The sequence below is a fragment of the Eretmochelys imbricata genome, chromosome 18 (assembly GCF_965152235.1).
Source record: "Eretmochelys imbricata isolate rEreImb1 chromosome 18, rEreImb1.hap1, whole genome shotgun sequence".
In the NCBI taxonomy this organism is placed as follows: Eukaryota; Metazoa; Chordata; order Testudines; family Cheloniidae; genus Eretmochelys; species Eretmochelys imbricata.
Window position 1 is genome coordinate 14,656,700 of NC_135589.1, and position 17,601 is coordinate 14,674,300.

Below are 17,601 nucleotides of genomic sequence, written 5' to 3' on the forward strand. Positions count from 1 at the left end.
GGGGTTAATATGGAATGCTTGGTTTTAACAGTATAATGTGTAACCCCATAATGACTTTAAATATTGATTATTTGAAGGCCATTAGCGCTTATTGTTAAAGAAAAGTCAATACTTTTTAAGCCTTGTGAACCATTTGTCTCCTGTTAAAGGACATATCAAATTTAGCAGCATGCAGTGCAAATCCCCTAATACCCTACACACAAGCCTCCAGCTGGCATCTATGATTTTTTTTTTTTTTTTTTTTTTAAAAAGAGGAGGAAGATGCTGTAACAATGCATGCAGAAGTGCTCTCTGTAAAACAAGGACGGGGCTTAACAAATGTAATTGGCAAGGGCTAGGTTCAGGTTCTCAGGGGACAGGGCTGTTACTCAGTGGTTTCTCAGTCCTTACTCTAGTGGGAATATTACCTGAGTAAAGGCTGAGGTGTAACTGAACAGGGATCTCAGGATTTGGCCCAAGGCTTTTATTTTCAATGTATGTGTTTCAATGGGAGCTCTGTATGCAAGGTGGCCTTGCTTATTGGCTTGGCTATGGATTCTTTCACCCCTGAGTCACTGATTCAGTATTCTCTTCATATTCTCTGTGTATATATAAAGTCTGCTGCAGTTTCCACGGTATGCATCTGATGAAGTGAGCTGTAGCTCACGAAAGCTCATGCTCAAATAAATTGGTTAGTCTCTAAGGTGCCACAAGTACTCCTTTTCTTGATTCAGTATAATTCACTACTATCTGGCCTGTTTAGACATAAGTGGTGGGTCTCCCTCTAGGAGGTCTCCATAGCCCCAAATCTGCCAGTACAATTGGTGTTAATTAGCACGCTTGCTGCCCTTCTTAGCTAGTCATCTCTCACTCTTGCAAGTGGCCCTTTGGGGTCAGGACTGGGGCCCAGGGCACATGGGAGGTTGCGGTGCCACGCCGTAGTTCGTGAGTACAGAGAGGATTGGGTTAGGGTAAGGGAGGGTTCAGAATGGTACTCCTCAAGAGCACAGCGTTCACTGCCGTGAGGTGTCACACTTCCTGACTTGCTTTGTGCCGAGGGCCCCATTAAGAAATGAGGACAGCAATTCACTGGCGGGGATGTTTCTTGGGCACCGTCTCCCAGTAGATGTGTGACGTCCTTCCTGGTATTTCCAGTTCGTTAAGGAGATACTAAACGGTGATCTCGCTACGGGGGCTCTGCATCGCACGTGTGATGCATCGCACATGTGATCCGTGGAACTGCACCAGGATGGACGCTACCGTCCTGATTACTCCAGCTGCAGAAGCTTGTTTTGCAGCATTAGATATTGTGAAGGTGATGGGGGGTACGTGCACCATACTGCCCTGCCCCTTAGCCCAGTTTTGCAGACTAAGTGAGCTATGGGCACGTAGGTATGTGACTCCAGTTCACCTTTGGCTCAGGAGTGGATGACAGCTGATGCGTAGAGTTGTGGCAAAGGAGAAGGGCTGTGATGATTCAGGCCAGGTCTGTCCAGGAAGTCTGGAACCTCTGACTTCCCAGCTCTGATTTCAGAGTAGCAAAACTGGTTGCGTCGCGGTACTAATAATGGGAGCGCCGATTGGGTCACAGTTCTTTCCCTCTGACCTCGCCCTGCTCCTCCTTCCCCTCTGTGGGTGTGGCTTTCAGCCCACTGCCTAGCCCTAGCCCTTACTTACGGCCACAGACTCGGAAAAACTCTGCAGAGTTCTGTTTACATTGCAAATGCTGCTGTTGTCTGGCCACCTCGCCTGACAGGACTAAAGCACTGTTTTGTGGCGTAGACAGGGCTCGGCCCTGTTTTTAAAATCTTTGGGCTTGTTCCCTGACTCAGATGCGTTTGTAGCGTAGACAGGACCTGCCTCTCTAGCTGGAAGAGCCCCCCAAAGCTTACCCCACAGAGCCCTCTACAGCCTCTCCTTTAACAGTTCCCTGTAACTCCTGTGGCCTGGCATGCCTTGTAAGTTCAGATAGCAGCACCCTCAGGTACAGCAGGAACAGCTCCTCCCTCCTTCCCCAGGATTATTTCTTACCTCCATACCTCACACTGGCCAGCCCACGGTCGCAGGCGATCAGCGTGCCTGTAAAGGAAAGGAAGTGTGCCTGTTACATGGCTTCTGGAACCGAGTGCACGATACAGAATGGGAACGAACGGAAAACAGCTGAGGGCAGGCGAAGGCCTCCGAGATCGAAGCTCGGCCCTGTAACGTGACATTGTGCTGCTGCGGAAGTGAGGGGCCTTTCATTTTGTAGTGCACAGCCCTGATCCCCACGGAGCCCTTCTTCATCCCTCTCGCATAGTGTCTCTTGCCAGCTAAAAGCAGGCGCCCCACGGCTCCCTTTGTTTCTAACCTTGCCTTGCGGGCTCTTTGTGCAGCCTGCACCTGGGGCTTATGCGTGGTGCCGGCGCCTAGTCAGACTCCCCTCTCCTGTGTTTATAAAAGGCAGGGAGGCCGCGCAATAGTTAAAAGCTACTTGATTTCCCAAATTGCTTCTTATAAAACGAACAGCACGTCTGCCAGGCTCGTCTCCCCATGATTACGGCTAATTACGATCGAACCGACACCTCCTAGCCCCCGTCATGCCGCTTTAATTGTCCGTTATTCATCTGCAGGCTGTCCGGGGTGGCAAAGCACTTGGCAGCCCAGCGACCGAGGCCTCAGCTAATTGTGAGGCCTCAGGGATTAGGGCAGGTGATTACACACTTCATGGTGTAATTACATAAGCATCGCTTGGCTGCTGCCCCGGCACTGAGCCGAAGGTCACGCGCTGCGTTACCTGAGATTAATTGGAGCTGCCACTGAAGCGCGAGGCGCTGGCGGAGCGGTTATACGATTAGCATTAACATTTCAACAGCGACGGATCGATCTGTGGCTCTCCTCCAGACACAGCGAGCTGTGCAATTAGTTTAGAGGAGAGCGGGGGGTGGGGGGGAGAGAAAGGAGAGACAGACAGAAAAGGAGGGGCGGGGAAGGGCAGGAGACAGATAGACAAAAAGAGTGAGGGGAGAAAAGGAAGAGACAGGCGGGGAGGCAAAGACAGATGGGAATGGGTGGAGGCAGGGAGAGGGACGTCTGATTCAGGGAAATATTTCAATCCATCCCGTTTTGGATCTGCGTGCGTGTCACAGCATTGGTGCTGGCTGATGGAGGGATGGAGCCGTTTCAGGGAGATCTAGGGAGAGGAGAAGGAGACACTCCGCCCCCCTTCCCCTGCTGTTGGAACAGGTTTTGGAAATCTGGCGAAGCACAAAAAATGGCCATCGGCTGTAGCTGTATAACCAGAGTGATAACTCACCCCCAGCAGTGCTGGGGCAGGGAAACCCCCCTCAACACACACACACGCATCCCGCCCCTTCGGTTCAAATGCTTTGTGTGGGTGCTTGTGCATTGCACTGTCACACACGCGCTCGTCACACTCCCCACCCCCGTCCCCTCCTGAAGTCGTTTTTGCGGGAAGATGTTGTAAAATGAAAATAAACAGCACAGTGCCTGGCTTTGCCTTTCGATGCCCCGGTGAAGGTAATAATGTTCTAAGTGGCCATCAAAGGGAATTAAGAGACGCGCAGCCGGAAACCAGAGATTTGCTTGCAGGCTTCCCAGGCAGATTTGACTAATGGAAGAGACCTTGGCTCCTATTTGCTTCCTGTGGGCTTTACCTGGCCTGCTCTCTGGTTGTGTCTCCTCCCCCTACCTTCCACTTCGGTTACTATTAGCTAGAGTCGGGCTAAGGCCAGTGTGCTGTATTGTCATCCTGCATCACATTGAGGCATGGGACCCCACCCTGGCTCTGCCGAGGCACCTCTCCGCTCACCCGCAGCGCCTCCTACCATGCCAGCCCTCTCTCCGGCTCTGCCAACCCACTTCAACACTCACCTGCAGCACTCTCCTCTAAACCAGAGCTCTGCCAATGCACCTCGCCTCCGACCTGCAGCAGCCCCTTGTCTCCAGAGAAGAGGCTGCCAGTTGTACCGTGCAGGGCAGGGGTTGGATAACCATTAGGGTCCTCACTGAGACCCCCACCCCCAAAAGTATAAAATATCTTTTCACTTGTAACGTAGTCCAGTTTTAACCGAGGTTTGCTGAGGTGAAAGACGAGTGCTTACACGGTGCTGTCCTGTGCACCCCTTGCCCAGCCAACTCCCAGCATACGTCGCGGTAGAGCCAAATCTCTCGGAGCGGGAAGCTGGGAAGCAGGTGGGATCTGTTTCATTCCCCTGCGTACAGATTTGTATCGTCTGCTCCTCTTTTATCCCCTTCGTTTTTTTCTTTATCAAGTTTTGCAAATAAGAACGAAATTCAACCAAAAACCTGCCAGCACGGATAGCCTCCAGAGTCTCCATTCGCACCGCGGGTCAGTTCTGGGAACGAGTGAGATAGCAGCGGGTATGTGGGTAACAAAGGAGCCAATGCCGGGAGCCGCTGTGTCCACCTCCTCCCCACCTTTGACACCTGGATACTGTGAGCTCCCCCACCAAACTTCCGTTCACATCAGGGCCTGTGAGACCCTGAGTGTCTGCATTGTCTGCGCTTGGCTCCGTATGGGTGCTGGCCCCATGAGCATCAATGACACTCAGCTCAGTGGGGACAGAGGGCTCACGTCCCCTGTGAGATTGGGGCGGATGGTGCTGGTGGCTGCTCAGTGGGAAAGGAATGGGCAACTCCTGGCCTGACCCTCCTCCGCTCTGCTTTGTTTTAATTCATCAAATGTTGTGTTTTCTTCACTCTGTGGCCATCGCAAAGCAGCAGCCTCTGTGGGGCCGGAACAGCTGGCTGGGAAACCCATGGTCAATGGGAATATCGGAAGCTTTTGGAGGAGCAGGGCAGGAGAGGGAATGGCAGAGCCAACTGCCTGTCAGAGTGCAGCATTTGCACACCCATGTGCTGGTGTGAGCACCCGGGTCCAGCCAGCAGGAGTCTCACGGCGAACTCCTTTGTTTCAAGGCAAGCAGAGTTTTTGAGCCATCTGTGTAGCATCCTGGAGAGCATTCCCTCTTGGTCACTCACACAGCAAGTGTGGGCCTGCTGCTCGGCTGCATCTATCTCTAGGGGGATCTATCTCTGATCGCTCTCTCTCTGCCCTTAACTCGGGCACAGCTCCCGTTGGCTTCAGGGAGAGTTTTGGCTGCAGCCCATTCTGTAATGTAATGTCCTTGGGGCTTTTACAAACCAGTAAGACACAGCTTCTGTCCCAAAGACCTTATAGCCCAGCTCAGGCACGTACAAACAAGGGAAAGGGGTGCAATTATTGTGTGTGTGTGTGTGAGAGAGAGAGAGAGAACAGACCTAAAGAGAGGGACCACTGTGCATGAGACAGCAGGTGCATTTACGGGGTGGCATGCTGTTGAGCAATGAGGAGTCAGGTTCTAATGGTGGCAGTTTGCTGGCAGACCAGCCTGTATCAGTCTCACTTAGAAAGTGGCTGAGCTAGAGGCTGTCCTTTAACGTGCAGGTGTCTTTGTACAGGTGTGCCCCAGCTGTGCTTGAGGAGGGGTGTGTGCGTGTGTGTGTATGTCAGAGAACATACAGCCCAGCATGCAAGCGCGCCCGCTGAGCTAAGCTCACACTTGGATTGCTGCGATCAGCACCGAGCAGTGCTAAATCTCTACATCTCTTCCATTTTCTTTAGGGACATGTCCCACCCACCGCCTCTGCTGTCACCCCAGAATGCCCCCCACATTGCGCTAGGGCCTCACTTGAGACCTCCCTTCCTGGGGGTGCCTTCAGCTTTGTGCCAGACGCCAGGTGAGTGTGTGGGTGACGGTCCATGTGGTGGGTGGGAGGAGAGGGCTGTGTTATAGCTCGTTGCCACAGCCCTGCCTTGGGAGCATCCCCAGTGGATGCAGTGGTGGGTGCTTTGCCCTCTCCCATGGCTTCCGAATGCACCTCATGTGGCCATTCAGCTGCTCCGGCCCGTATAGAAGGGAGCAGGCGATGCCATCTCCCTGGTCCCTTTGGTGTGTCTAGCCCCACAGCAGTGCTAGCAGAGAGCAAGACCTGCCTCACAGGGGGACGGGACAGGCTCCTTGCACCCCCTGTGCAGTAGGCAGCCGCAGCCCTGGTGCAGAGAATGGGGGATATGTGCCTATTGCATTGGGCAGCCTGAATGAGGCAGAACAGCAGAAATGGAATCAGCTACGAAGTCACCCTGTGGAAGCGTTACAGGAAACCTTTTGGCATAGCTAGGGTCTTGTGAGCCGCAGGAAATCACATCTGTGTTGCTCACTGGGATTGCAGCAAGGACAGTTCCCCCATCGTGGAGAGGGATCTCTCAGAGGGAGCAGTTCTGTGGCCCTTCACTGCACAGCTGGCCCCGCGGAGAGTGAGTGCTGTGTAACCCTGCATCTGTCATGCTTTCCCCTGCCCACAGGTTACGGGTTTCTGCAGCCGGCACAAGCAGAGATGTTTGCACGGCAGCAGGAGATGCTGCGGAAACAGAATCTTGCCAGGTATGGAGCGCTGCCCCAGAGGAGCTCCCTGCATCTGAGCCTGCCTGTGCTTCGGGCTAGATTTCCATCCCCTTTTGGCCTTCTTCCTCACTGCAGCCAGAATAGGGTGTGACCTTGGTGCTATATGGACAGCCCGGGGGAAGGAAGCCCTCCCTCTCCAGGACAGGTACAGCATAGGCAGCAAGAGTGCGAGCTTTCCCCCCGCAGGCAGAGGGCCTAGTTCGGCCCTCACGCCCATCCAGTGCTTGGCGTCTCCGCTGAGACTACCATTGTGCAGGTGGTTTTTCTGATTGGAACCCCTTGGATGCAGCCTGAGACTGCCAGACTCATGACACTCAGGCGTCTAAGGAGTGAGAAGGTGAGAGCTTGTGGTGATGCCTGCTGGGTTTGAACCCGTGACGTAGAGGTGAAAGGCTCTGTATCCCATTACCAGCACCTCCCAAGCAGCCAGCCCTGCTCCTAGGAACTTGACAATGAGCCCGGTTCGCAAAGGGGAGGGTGGAATCCGGACTCCCTGCCTTCAATTGTGCAGCAGAAATAGTGCAATATCAGAGGGAGATTAACTGAAACAATACAAGGGTGTGAAAACCACCGGCACACCAAACTCGGCCTTAGACCCTTGAGCTCCGAAGCTGCAGCTGCTAGTGAATGAGGAGTTGACCTTCAAACCCAACTCATTTTTCTCTCCCTGTTCAGGCTTGAGATGTCGGCCGAAATCATCCGCCAGAAGGAGCTGGAGAATCTCCATCGGCAGAGGCTACTGGCCGGCGACCCGCTGAGCCTGCACCCGGGCTTGCCCCAGGACCACCCGGCCTTGCGGAACATGCACGACATCCCCGAGGGGCACCCTCTGCGGGACGAGCTCTCGCGGAGGAACGCCATGCTCGTGCTCCGGCACAACAACACGCCGCTGCTGTCGCTGAACCACGGGGTGCCCAGCACCACCCCGCCCAAGGAGCAGGGCCGGAGGGGGAGCCGGAAATCAGTGCACCACCGGGCCGAGCCTCCAGGCCTGCACGAGGCCAAGGAGCTTGCCGAGCCCCGGGCGCGGGATGGCGTGCCCGACTGCAACGATGAGGAGATGAAAGACTCGGAGAGCGATGCTGAAGTGAGCGACGAGAAGCCGGAGAGCCTGAAAGCTGAGAGCAGCAGCTCAGCCAGTGAACTCAAAGAGTGCAAAGAGACAGGCAAGGTCTACGAGGGGGCCAAGGAGCTGAGTGAAGTGGCTTCCGGCCAGAATGCCCCCTGCAGCTCCTCAAGCACTGAGTCACCCAGCCACCTGCTTGGCCAAGGCATCAATAAAAATGAGGTGAAATACCTCCCTCCGGCCTCCATCCCACCACCTCAGCCGCTGCCCTTCGGATTCCCTTATACGATGAGCCCCTATTTCCACGCAGGTAGGTGAGAGCCTCATAGCTATGGGGGGAACCGGCATGGGAGGGGGTCTTGGCAGAGTATCGGTTTTACAGGATGTGAAGAATGGGCCTGCTAGTCTATTCACGGTGCATCCGTCTCTGTGGGGTTTGAGCATCTACAGTTAAAACAAAAAAAATTAATGTCAGGGGCCCGGCTTGAAACAATAGAACTCAGAGGTCATAAAGAGATCGTACCAGGCTGGGGTGAGCCACAAACCCGTGAGAAGGGAAAAGGGCAAATACTAGACGAAGGTAAAAGTGGACCTCGGATGGTGCAGCAGTTAGGAAGAACATAAGAACGGCCAGACTGGGTCAGACCAAAGGTCCATCTAGCCCAGTATCCTGTCTTCCGACAGTGGTCAGTGCCAGGTGCCCCAGAGGGAATGAACAGAGCAGGTAATCATAGAGTGATCCATCCCCTGTTGCCCATTCCCAGCTCCTGGCAAACAGAGGCTAGGGACACCATCCCTGCCCATCCTGGCTAATAGCCATTGATGGACCTATCCTCCATGAATTTATCTAGTTCTTTTTTGAACCCTGTTATAGTCTTGGCCTTCACAACATCCTCTGGCAAAGAGTGCCGCAGGCTGACTGTGCATTGTATGAAGAAATACTTCCTTTTGTTTGTTTTAAGCCTGCTGCCTATTAATTTCATTTGGTGACCCCTAGTTCTTGTGTTATGAGGAGTAAATAACACTTCCTTAATTACTTTCTCCACACCAGTCATGATTTTATAGACCTCTATCATATCCCCCCTTAGTCGTCTCTTTTCCAAGCTGAAAAGTCCTAGTCTTATTAATCTCTCCTCATACGGAAGTGGTTCCATACCCCTAATCGTTTTTGTTTCCCTTTTCTGAACCTTTTCCAATTCCAGTGTAGCTGAGATTCAAAGTGGGAGACCATAAATGTGACTGAAGGAGAATTCTTGCCCCCTTGGGTATGTAAGTGTGCATGGTTGGAGGCTGTGGGCTGAGCAGTTGATGCTGAGGCGTTTGACTGGGTATTGGCAAAGCTAATGATACGGTGATAGAAAAATGCCATGCTGTGTTGGGCTGTATGGAGAAGCATGACGTCCTCACAGAGTAGAGGGGATAGTCTACGCGGAGTTGGCTGGACCTTATTTGGAATCCTCGGTTCAAGGCAGACATTGATAAATTGGAGAGGGCTTCAGGGCAGGGCAGCAAAGATGATTAAGGGCTTGGAGGGATTGACCTGCGAGGGAAAAGGCTAGAAGAATTAAATATGTATAACTGGGCTAAAAGATAACCAGGCTTGTGGAGAGGTGGGATCCAGGAGCCACCTCTCAGTATTTGAAGGAGGTGCAAGGATTGTCTGGGGTACTGTAGGAGACATGCCCAAATGTAACAGGACAGAGATGAGCAAGGGAAAGCTTTTTAGGGTGAACAGGTGAAAAATAGACCCATGGGACAATCTCCCAAAGCCCATCGCTCGAGGTACAGTTCAACATACTGCTCAGGAATGTACTGGAGGAAGCAGTCCTCTCTGGCAGCTGGTTTGGGGCAGCCTGGAGTACCTGCTAGGTCTTCGTCATCTCTACATTCCCTGTATTTCCATAGTTTGATGAGAGGGAAATATAGAATTAAGGCTGCAGCTCCCTCCATCCCATTGTGCCTGGGGCATCTCCGAATGCCAGGCAGCATTACCTCTTGCATGTGGATCCATACCTTTTGGACAGAGATTCAGGAGCTCCCCAAAACAGTGATTCCACCTCCTTGGCCAGCCTCTTGCCCTCGAAAGTCATATGTTGTCACCTGATTGTGTTCCCATGGCAACCACCTGTATACCTCAGAGATATCTCTGATGTGTTGTTAACTTTAAGCTTCAGCGAGGAAACTCAACAGAGCTGGGGCTGTGGGTTTACCCCAGCTCTCTGCAGATAGGCAGGAGCATGTCAGGACAAAGCGGAATGGTATGCATGTAGAGATGGGTGTATTGATACTTAGGTCATCATCCCACCAAGAGGCATCAGAGTGGGTGACTCTCCCCCCCACCCCAGCTATACGTCCTCCATCAGGAACATCAGCTTTGTCCACAGCAAGAAACCGCAGCTCCTCTGTGGTTATCATGTGCCCGGCTGACCCCTGTTCCGGCAGAGAGGGGGATGGGTTTGGTGAACCCTTGCCCCCGCGACCTTCCGATGCCTTTCCAAAGGAGAGGGGCCGGTTGTTTGGAATCCAACCGGTCTCCCCCCCGCAAGGTTTAACGGGGTCACGCACGTGTGATAGAGCTGGTCACTGAGGTGACTGCCAGCCCACGGGAAAGCACGTTCTCTCTGTCCCGTGTACGGCTCTTAAAATGGGCTCTGCATCCTGCAGCATGTGGAGGGAGGGGCCCACCACCGACTCACTGATGCAACATGCAGACCCATGAGTACAGGACGTCCCATTGCAAGGTGGGACTTGAACTGCTAGCTCAACCCAGAACCAAAGAGATGCATAGTCTAATGCCTTAGTTGAGCACTTAGGAGCTAGATGCTGCATCCTGTGAGAGTCGGGGGGGGGGAGGCCTCCTTCTTTATAAATGAATGAACTGGGCAGGATGAGTGCGGCTGCCCTTCACATGTGGGCCATTCGGGAACACCATCCAGCCAGAAGAAGGAAGCAATTTCTCTGACAGGCAGGTGGCCAGGATAACTATCCCTACTGCTTCCAACAGATGAGGCTTCCTCGTGGAAGCCTTCCCCTCACAGTCATTTAAAGGGGGATACATGGTTCTGTGCTCTGGCCACCCCATGTGCAACCCCACAGAGCAGGGTGTGGATTGCAGTCGGGAGTCCACTCCCATCAAACTATCAGAAACTAGAATGTGCCCTGTATTATTACTACTTATGATCAGGGCCCCGTTTAAAGTGACCCATCCTCTTTCTCAGGCTCCTCCGGTTTCGGGGACCATTGCTATGTTGGATTGCAAGAGGGTTCCCTTGCTTTCAGCTAGCACCCCATGTATTATTATGAAAGTTGTGAATGGTGTTGCATCAGCGGCCCCAGCTGAGATCAGGACCATGTTGTGCTAGGCACTGATCAGACACATAGGGCACGTCTCTACGGAGAGTTAGCGCACGACAGGCTGGGGAGTAAATCTACAACCCTCTACTCTGCCACTTTCTACCTGGCCGTATGGACCCTGTACTACCATTTCCGTAGTGCAGAAACAGCAGTAGATCAGCGTGCACTATGGAAGTTTTAGTGCACGGTAGCAGGGGCCACGTAGTGACTGTGTGCATGGCAAGTGCGGCGCTGTAGATTTACACCCTAGCTTGCCGCACAGTAAGTGGCCATATAGACGAGCCCATAGGAAGAGTCTATCCACACAGACAAGACAGGTCAAGGGGGGGGGGGGGCAAACTGAGGCCCAAGGCCACACTGCAGGTCAGCAGGGGAGTTGGGAATAGAACTTATGTCTCCAGAGCCCCTGGGCAGTGTCCTGGACCGTGCTATCTCTCACACGTCTTTATGCTACAGGTGTTTTGGGGCGCTTTGATTAACCCGGGTCCGAGTAGCATGACCACAGATTGCCCAACAAATGGCCAGACTTGGCCCCAGGAGGAGTTTGTGCCTGAGGACAGAAAAACAGACATTCTCTTCACTCTTTCCTGTCCATGGGCTGCTCTTGTAGCTCACAGGGGCCGGAGGATATGCTGGACGCTGTGGTGAGGAGATACAGACCCTGTCCCAAGGAGCTGACAATCTAAAGAGGCCAGTAGCATGACAGACCCCAGAGGATGGGGGAGAAGGGAAAAGAGATGGCTGGAGTCTCAAACAGAACAGGGAGGGCTCCTCTCTTGCTTTGGAGGCAGAGAACTGGTTTCTGTCCCCGATGACAAAAATATTGACGAGGCAGCCGGAGTTTGGTCGATTCCCTGAGCCGCCTCCTGGGAATCTGGCAGCTGCCGGATGACCTCATCTCTTCAAGGTTTCAGCGGAGTTGTGTTCTCGCGCCCCCCTTCCCCCCCCTTTCTACTGGAAAAGGTGAAGGATGGAGTGTGCGGGAGGCTAAAATCCTTTTATTGATCCGCAGTCTGGAGAGCAATTAATGTGAGCCTTCCAGTGCTGCTTCATGACCCGAGCCCGCAGTGGTGGGTGTGTGTGGCGGGGGTGGGGGGCGGAATGGGAGAGTGATAACAAGACTGATTAAACCCATCTGTGTGTTGGCTTCTGGGCCTGTTCTGAGCTGGGGAGGGGGAGGGACGGGCGAGCTTTGCTGCTGATGCTCTTGGCCTGATCAGACGCCTGTGCAGAAAACAGGGTCTGGCTGTCGGGACTGAGGCTCTGTTGGCAGTGAGGAGAGGCTAGATCCTGCGCTAGCTGACAGGCCTGCTATCTGGGCTTACACATGTCCTAGTGCTAATGCCCAGCTCATGCCCAGTGACACCAATATCTGTGTTTGTTCCCCTCCTCTCAGGCTGCAGTGCTGGGGACTGAGAGCCTGTATTGTCTCCAGAATAGGTACGGCACGGGCAGCTCCACTGCAGTCCCCCCTCCACTGCCCTGTCAGCCTGTGTGCCTCAGCTCTGCCCTGTGGAGACTCCTGTTTCTGGAAGGGATGGGTAGTTCAGTCTCCAGGACCCTGGGCCTTTCTACCACAGCTGCCCAAAAAGTTGTGAGGTGGGGGGAGGATTATTTAATACCAGCTGGCAGGGGGGTGTTTTTCTGTGGGTACCTGTCCACAAAACCCTGGCAGGGGATGATGGTTTTCACCCTCCTCCAAGCTATGGTCCCATCTGGTGAAATGCTCTGTAATCCGTTATCAGTCCCTTGGCTCATTATTCGTCACTCAGTGAGAGAAGAGGAGCCTGGCTGGGGACAGATGCTGCTGTGTCCCCACTGTCTAGCAATATCCAGCAATGTGCCGTGACCATCAGAGGGAGCTTCCCTTATAGACCTTTGGAATCGATTCCTTATCATCCTTCTATTAACGGCCCCAAAGGTGGGTTTGTACAGTCATGTCCTGAGATCTAGCAGGCTGTGCAATAACCTCTCTAGGGAAGCAAATGGGGGGGAAGCGGGTAGGGGCTGTCTTGGGACATTTACAATTAGGCTGATCACTGAGTTAGCTGAAATCCACGAAGCTCTGGGTGTTTGCCACCTCCACAGAGCAGGTTCTCTGGGGGAAGTTGGGGCCCGGTTGCAATCAGCAGGAGTTTTAATACTGGCTTCAGTGGGGCCAAGATTTCAGCATCTCTCTCTTAACTTCTGTGCTATAGAAATGCTAATAGGTCGGAGCCCAGTGTGCTGGTATTTCCCCTATTTTTCAAGAACGCTTCCACCCATCAGCGGGAGTGTTTTCCTGGTATAGATGGGGAGGGGAGGCAGACCTTTGGAGATCAGTGCTTTGGCGATACTAGCTTTCTCTGTGTGTGGAAAATATTACTTGTTGCCCTAGGGCAGGGCTGCTCTTGCCCTGAGTCCTGGAGACAGCAGGCTGACTGCGTGCATGGCTGTGGGCATGGAGGGATAAAAAAATGGATGGGGAGAGGGCTGCCTGGCAGGACTGACCTTGGGCTCAGCTCCATTAGTGATATCAGCAAGGCCACAAATAGAGCCGATGGGCTCAGTACATCTCTCCAATTCTACCCCAGGAATTGTAGGATCGCTGGCAGGAGGGGGAGAGGGGGAGGGATTTCCCCAAGAGTTACAGCAAGACTTACTAGCCCTGTCCCCTGACATCAGCCCTTCCACTTGCGAACAGAGCTGAATGTGACCTTATCTCCATAATCTCTGGTAGGGCTCTGGAGATGGCCTGTGGCAGGCAGGTACTGCCCAGCCTCCCTGTGGAGTCTCGGGCAGCGCCTGAGGCCAGGCCTGGCTGACTGACTGGAGAAGGCTGTAGTCCTTGGCTTGCCTTTGGAAGAAGGAAGTACCTAGTTTTAAAGCCGTTGGCTGTTGCAGTCAGATTCCCTCGGAGACGCTTGCTCCGGCTGCAGATGGAGGCGTCTTGCCCGTGTGTCGGCTGTGCCTGGAATAATTGAGTTCAGTGTCACTTCCTCTACTTACCGAGCTGCAGCCGCTTTCCCAAAAAAGGAGGGGAAAAATCAGCCATCCCAGTGTCTCGCTAGCTTCACTGTAAACAGCTGGGAGTTTGGGTTCCAGAGCAGGGGACAAACCACGAATGAAAATGATAATGTAACTAAAGGAAACTCGTCTGTCTGTCCACCCGTCTTATAGTTGGGAGGGAAGGGAAAATGCTGCTCCTCCAGCGATGTCCCAAACCCCTTTGGGTCCTTTCCCCCCTCCAGTCTCCCTGCAGCATGGGAAAGCTAGTCATTTCCACAGACGCCTTTGTAAAGGGGGATGAAAGTTCAGTGAAGCCCAGGCTCTTGCTGACTGGGAGGAGAAGGGGGTAAAGTGGATCAGAGATCTACGTCCGGAGCATGTGGCAGAGAGTCAAGGTTCTATCTCTGGCTTTTTCACATCGCTGGAGGGACCCACTGGGCTTTTGAAGGCCTCAGGATGGCATGTCATGGTGCCACTGGACCCTCTGCAGAGTGTAGCTGGCAGAGAGCCCCGCTCTGTAGGACAGGGCATGTAATTCTTGCCTTTGCTGTGAAAGGGAGATTGCAGTGGGGGACAGGGGCTGAGGATAGGAGCCAGGGTTTAGATTCTGATCTCCACTCATGAGTCAGGGAGAAGCTGAGGATCCGTGACCTGGGCTGTAAGGTCTCTGGGGCAGGGACTGTCTTTTTGCTCCGTTTTTGTACAGCCCCTAGTACAATGGGGTCCTGGCCCATGTCTGGGGCCCCTAGGTGCTACAATCATACAAATAACAATAAAATGGCCCATAAGGAGCAAAGCTCTGTGGATTCCAGTCCTCCATGTGGCTGGAGGACAGGACAGGGGATACTCAACCCCTTCTCATCCCCCCACTCCACACCTCTTCAAAGGGGTCAGGAGGGAGACAGACAATTCCAGCCCCTTTTTCAAGTGGACGGATGTGGCTGAGGACGATGCCCAGCACCAGATGGTCCAGAGGATGCTCTGAAACCTCCACAACAGATCACCTGCATATCACATCACTTCCAGTTATTGGTTGGCTCATGCCCTGAAGCATGAGAGTTGATATGAGAGTTTTACCCTCTCCAGTGTGACTGTTGATGTTCTGATTCCTGTAAATATCCAGTCCTTTTGAGCATCCTCCTGAGCTCTTGGCCTCAGTGGTTGCATAGGCGGTGAGTTCCACAGGTGAATAAGGTGTTTTCCAAACGAGTATTTTCTGTTATCAGTGGTAAATATGTGGGCGGTCCCCTTGCTCCTCTGTTGTGATCCAGGTGAAGCTGGAGTTGCCTGGCTGGTTTTCTCTCCATGGTTTCTCATTCTCCAGACCTCTGCCCTGTTCCACTCTGGGCTCTAGTCCAGCTCTCTCCTTCCATGTTCATCCCATGCTGTCAGACACTGGGAAGCAGGGAAAGTTCTGCTCTCCTCTTCTGGGATTGGAGCGCTCTCTCTGTCACCTTCCGGCCCTGCTGACAGAGCTGGGACTTGAACTGCTCTTGCGTTTCGGAGGATTGACTTGCCTGCGTGAACCGCACCATGCTCGTCTCAGAGCTCCAGTGAGGTTCTTTGGGGTCACCTCCCCATCCAGCTAGACTCTGCCCCAGCAGAGAGAAGGGGCGATATGCATTTAAACCATGGCGACGGGTGTTAGGCAGCCGGCTGTTTTGGGCTCGGGATTTAAAACAAAGGTTTGTTCGTAAGGGGTGAAAATTCTCTCCTCGACAGCAGCTCCAGCCAAGCAGCAGGCTGCCGGGGCCGGGTGTGGGGGCTTGTTATCATTTGGAGCACGTAGCGGGGAGAAGGGCTGGGGGAGAGAAACTCCCAGGGCAGCCGGAGTTTTTCCATTTTGTGGTGCGTGTGGAGAAATACACCTTCGGGGGGCATCTCTCCCCCGCCCCCCACCCCCCTTTGCTGCAGCTGAAGAACATTAAACACATGAAAAACATTAGAGGGGATTTTCCCCTCCCTCCTGCCCCCCCCCCCCAACACCTTTTCCGAGCGAGGGACCTCCAGGAGACAGAGGCCCATGAATTGACCCTGCCCAGCATTTTAATTGACAGGCCATTAAAAATGGATGTGCGGCTAGAGAGAACTATTCAGATCGCAGGCCTGTTGCTGTCCGTGTGGGATTTTAATGATTTATGTTTCCTTCTCCTCCCCCTCCCCCCCCCTCCCCAAACAATCCAGGCGCCATGGGAGGTCTGTTCTTGGATGGGGAGGAGAGCCCTGCGCTGGAAGACATCAGCAAATGGACAGTGGAGGATGTCTGTAACTTTGTGGGCAGTTTGTCTGGCTGTGCCGAGTACACTCAGGTAAATTCACAGCAGCTTGGGAAACATTTGGCGGGGGTGGGAGGGGAAGGGGAAGGGGGAGGGAGAGAACTCGCTCCAGCTCTCCCCCCCTCCCCCAACCCCTGCAATCAATCAGAGCAAATGTGGTGGAATATTTAAGAGAGCCCTGCAGGGCTGTCAACTGTCTGGCTTTCCTGTTTTCCTACCGGATTGGGGCTTAACCGCCCTGCTGCCAGTAGATGCCCCCGGGGCATGGAGGGGTGTGTATGTGGCTTGCAGTCAGGAAGGTGGGAGAGGGGGAGGTAGAGGGTAGCTGCTGCTGGGTGGATTACAGCTAGCAACTCCCCGCCTTGGGAGAGAGTGTGTGGAAGTCGGTAGTGTCCCACAACCAACCCGAACACAATGCTGGCTGTGTGCCGGGCTGGCCTGGGGCGTGTTATAACAAGGGACTGGGCACTGGGTTTGAGTGCCGTTCAGACGGGCCTTTTCTCAGGGAGCGCCAGGAGCTGGAAGCCTGTGGCATCTTCACCAGAAGGCAGCACCGGGTTGGCCTGATTGTTTCTCTCTGGTGCCTAACAATAGCTCCGCCTCCCTTGAGCACTGTGCCAGCCGGGTGCCGAGGTAAAAAGCCACTTGCCACCAGTGGTACAGCTGGGCCAGACTTTGGCCTCCAGAGAGTGCAGTTCAGATTCCACTGAGGTCAGACGGTCTCATCTTAACGCTCGGCAGCACTGAGCGATCTCCGCTCCAGCGAGGGCTCACCGGCCGCGGGTGGTGGGGAGCGCTCCAGGGGAAGGGGAGGAAGCTGTGAGAGACCCCTCCCGCACCCACTAAATTAATTGCCACACAGAGTCGTTTTGTTTGTTTGTTTTTTTAAAGCCTTTTGCAGTGGGAGCAATGCATCCATCGGTGCTGCAGGGTTCATAAAGCCGCTCAGTGTGAGGCTGCTAGGTGGGACACGAAAAACAACCCTGCTTTTTGGCTCCCACGGCTGTTGAAGTCCATTATAAATACCCCATTGAGCGCATGCACGAACAGCAAATGCAGATTCCTGAGCTGTCTGGGACAGCTCTTTAAAGAGGGCACAGTGTGCTCAGGAGAGAGAGAGTGACAGAGATGGGGGCTGGGGATGAGAACTAAGAGAGGTTTAGCTCAGGAGACTCCAGCTCCTCTTGGAACAGACGCACTCAGACAGGGAACACCAGGGAGATCCAGGCACTAAAATGCAGCTCCTAAGGGGAAGAGGGAGAGAGGACATCAAGGGAATCGAGCTTAACAAAGACCGCTCCCTTGACGCACACAAAGTGAGAGAGAGCAAGTCTGGGGAATCCAGTTGACTGGAGCCCATGGGGAAGTCACCGCTTGGAAACGATCCGCTTTGTCCACTTGCTTCTGAGCTGCCTGAAAACTGATTTTCAAAAGCTCCCTCCCTTCCCCCCCTAGCTCCCGGAGCATCCGG

General features: G+C 53.7%; 1 protein-coding gene across 1 annotated transcript in view; it reads left to right on the forward strand.

The window, feature by feature from the left end:
* The window catches only part of SAMD11 (sterile alpha motif domain containing 11), a 179,550-nt gene that overhangs the window by 154,279 nt on the left and 7,670 nt on the right, over positions 1-17,601 (forward strand). Inside the window, exons 11-15 of the mRNA XM_077837198.1 lie at positions 2,712-2,738; positions 5,606-5,721; positions 6,347-6,425; positions 7,122-7,822; positions 16,039-16,163. Coding sequence (XP_077693324.1) covers positions 2,712-2,738; positions 5,606-5,721; positions 6,347-6,425; positions 7,122-7,822; positions 16,039-16,163 — 1,048 coding nt within the window. The remainder of the gene's footprint in view (positions 1-2,711; positions 2,739-5,605; positions 5,722-6,346; positions 6,426-7,121; positions 7,823-16,038; positions 16,164-17,601) is intronic.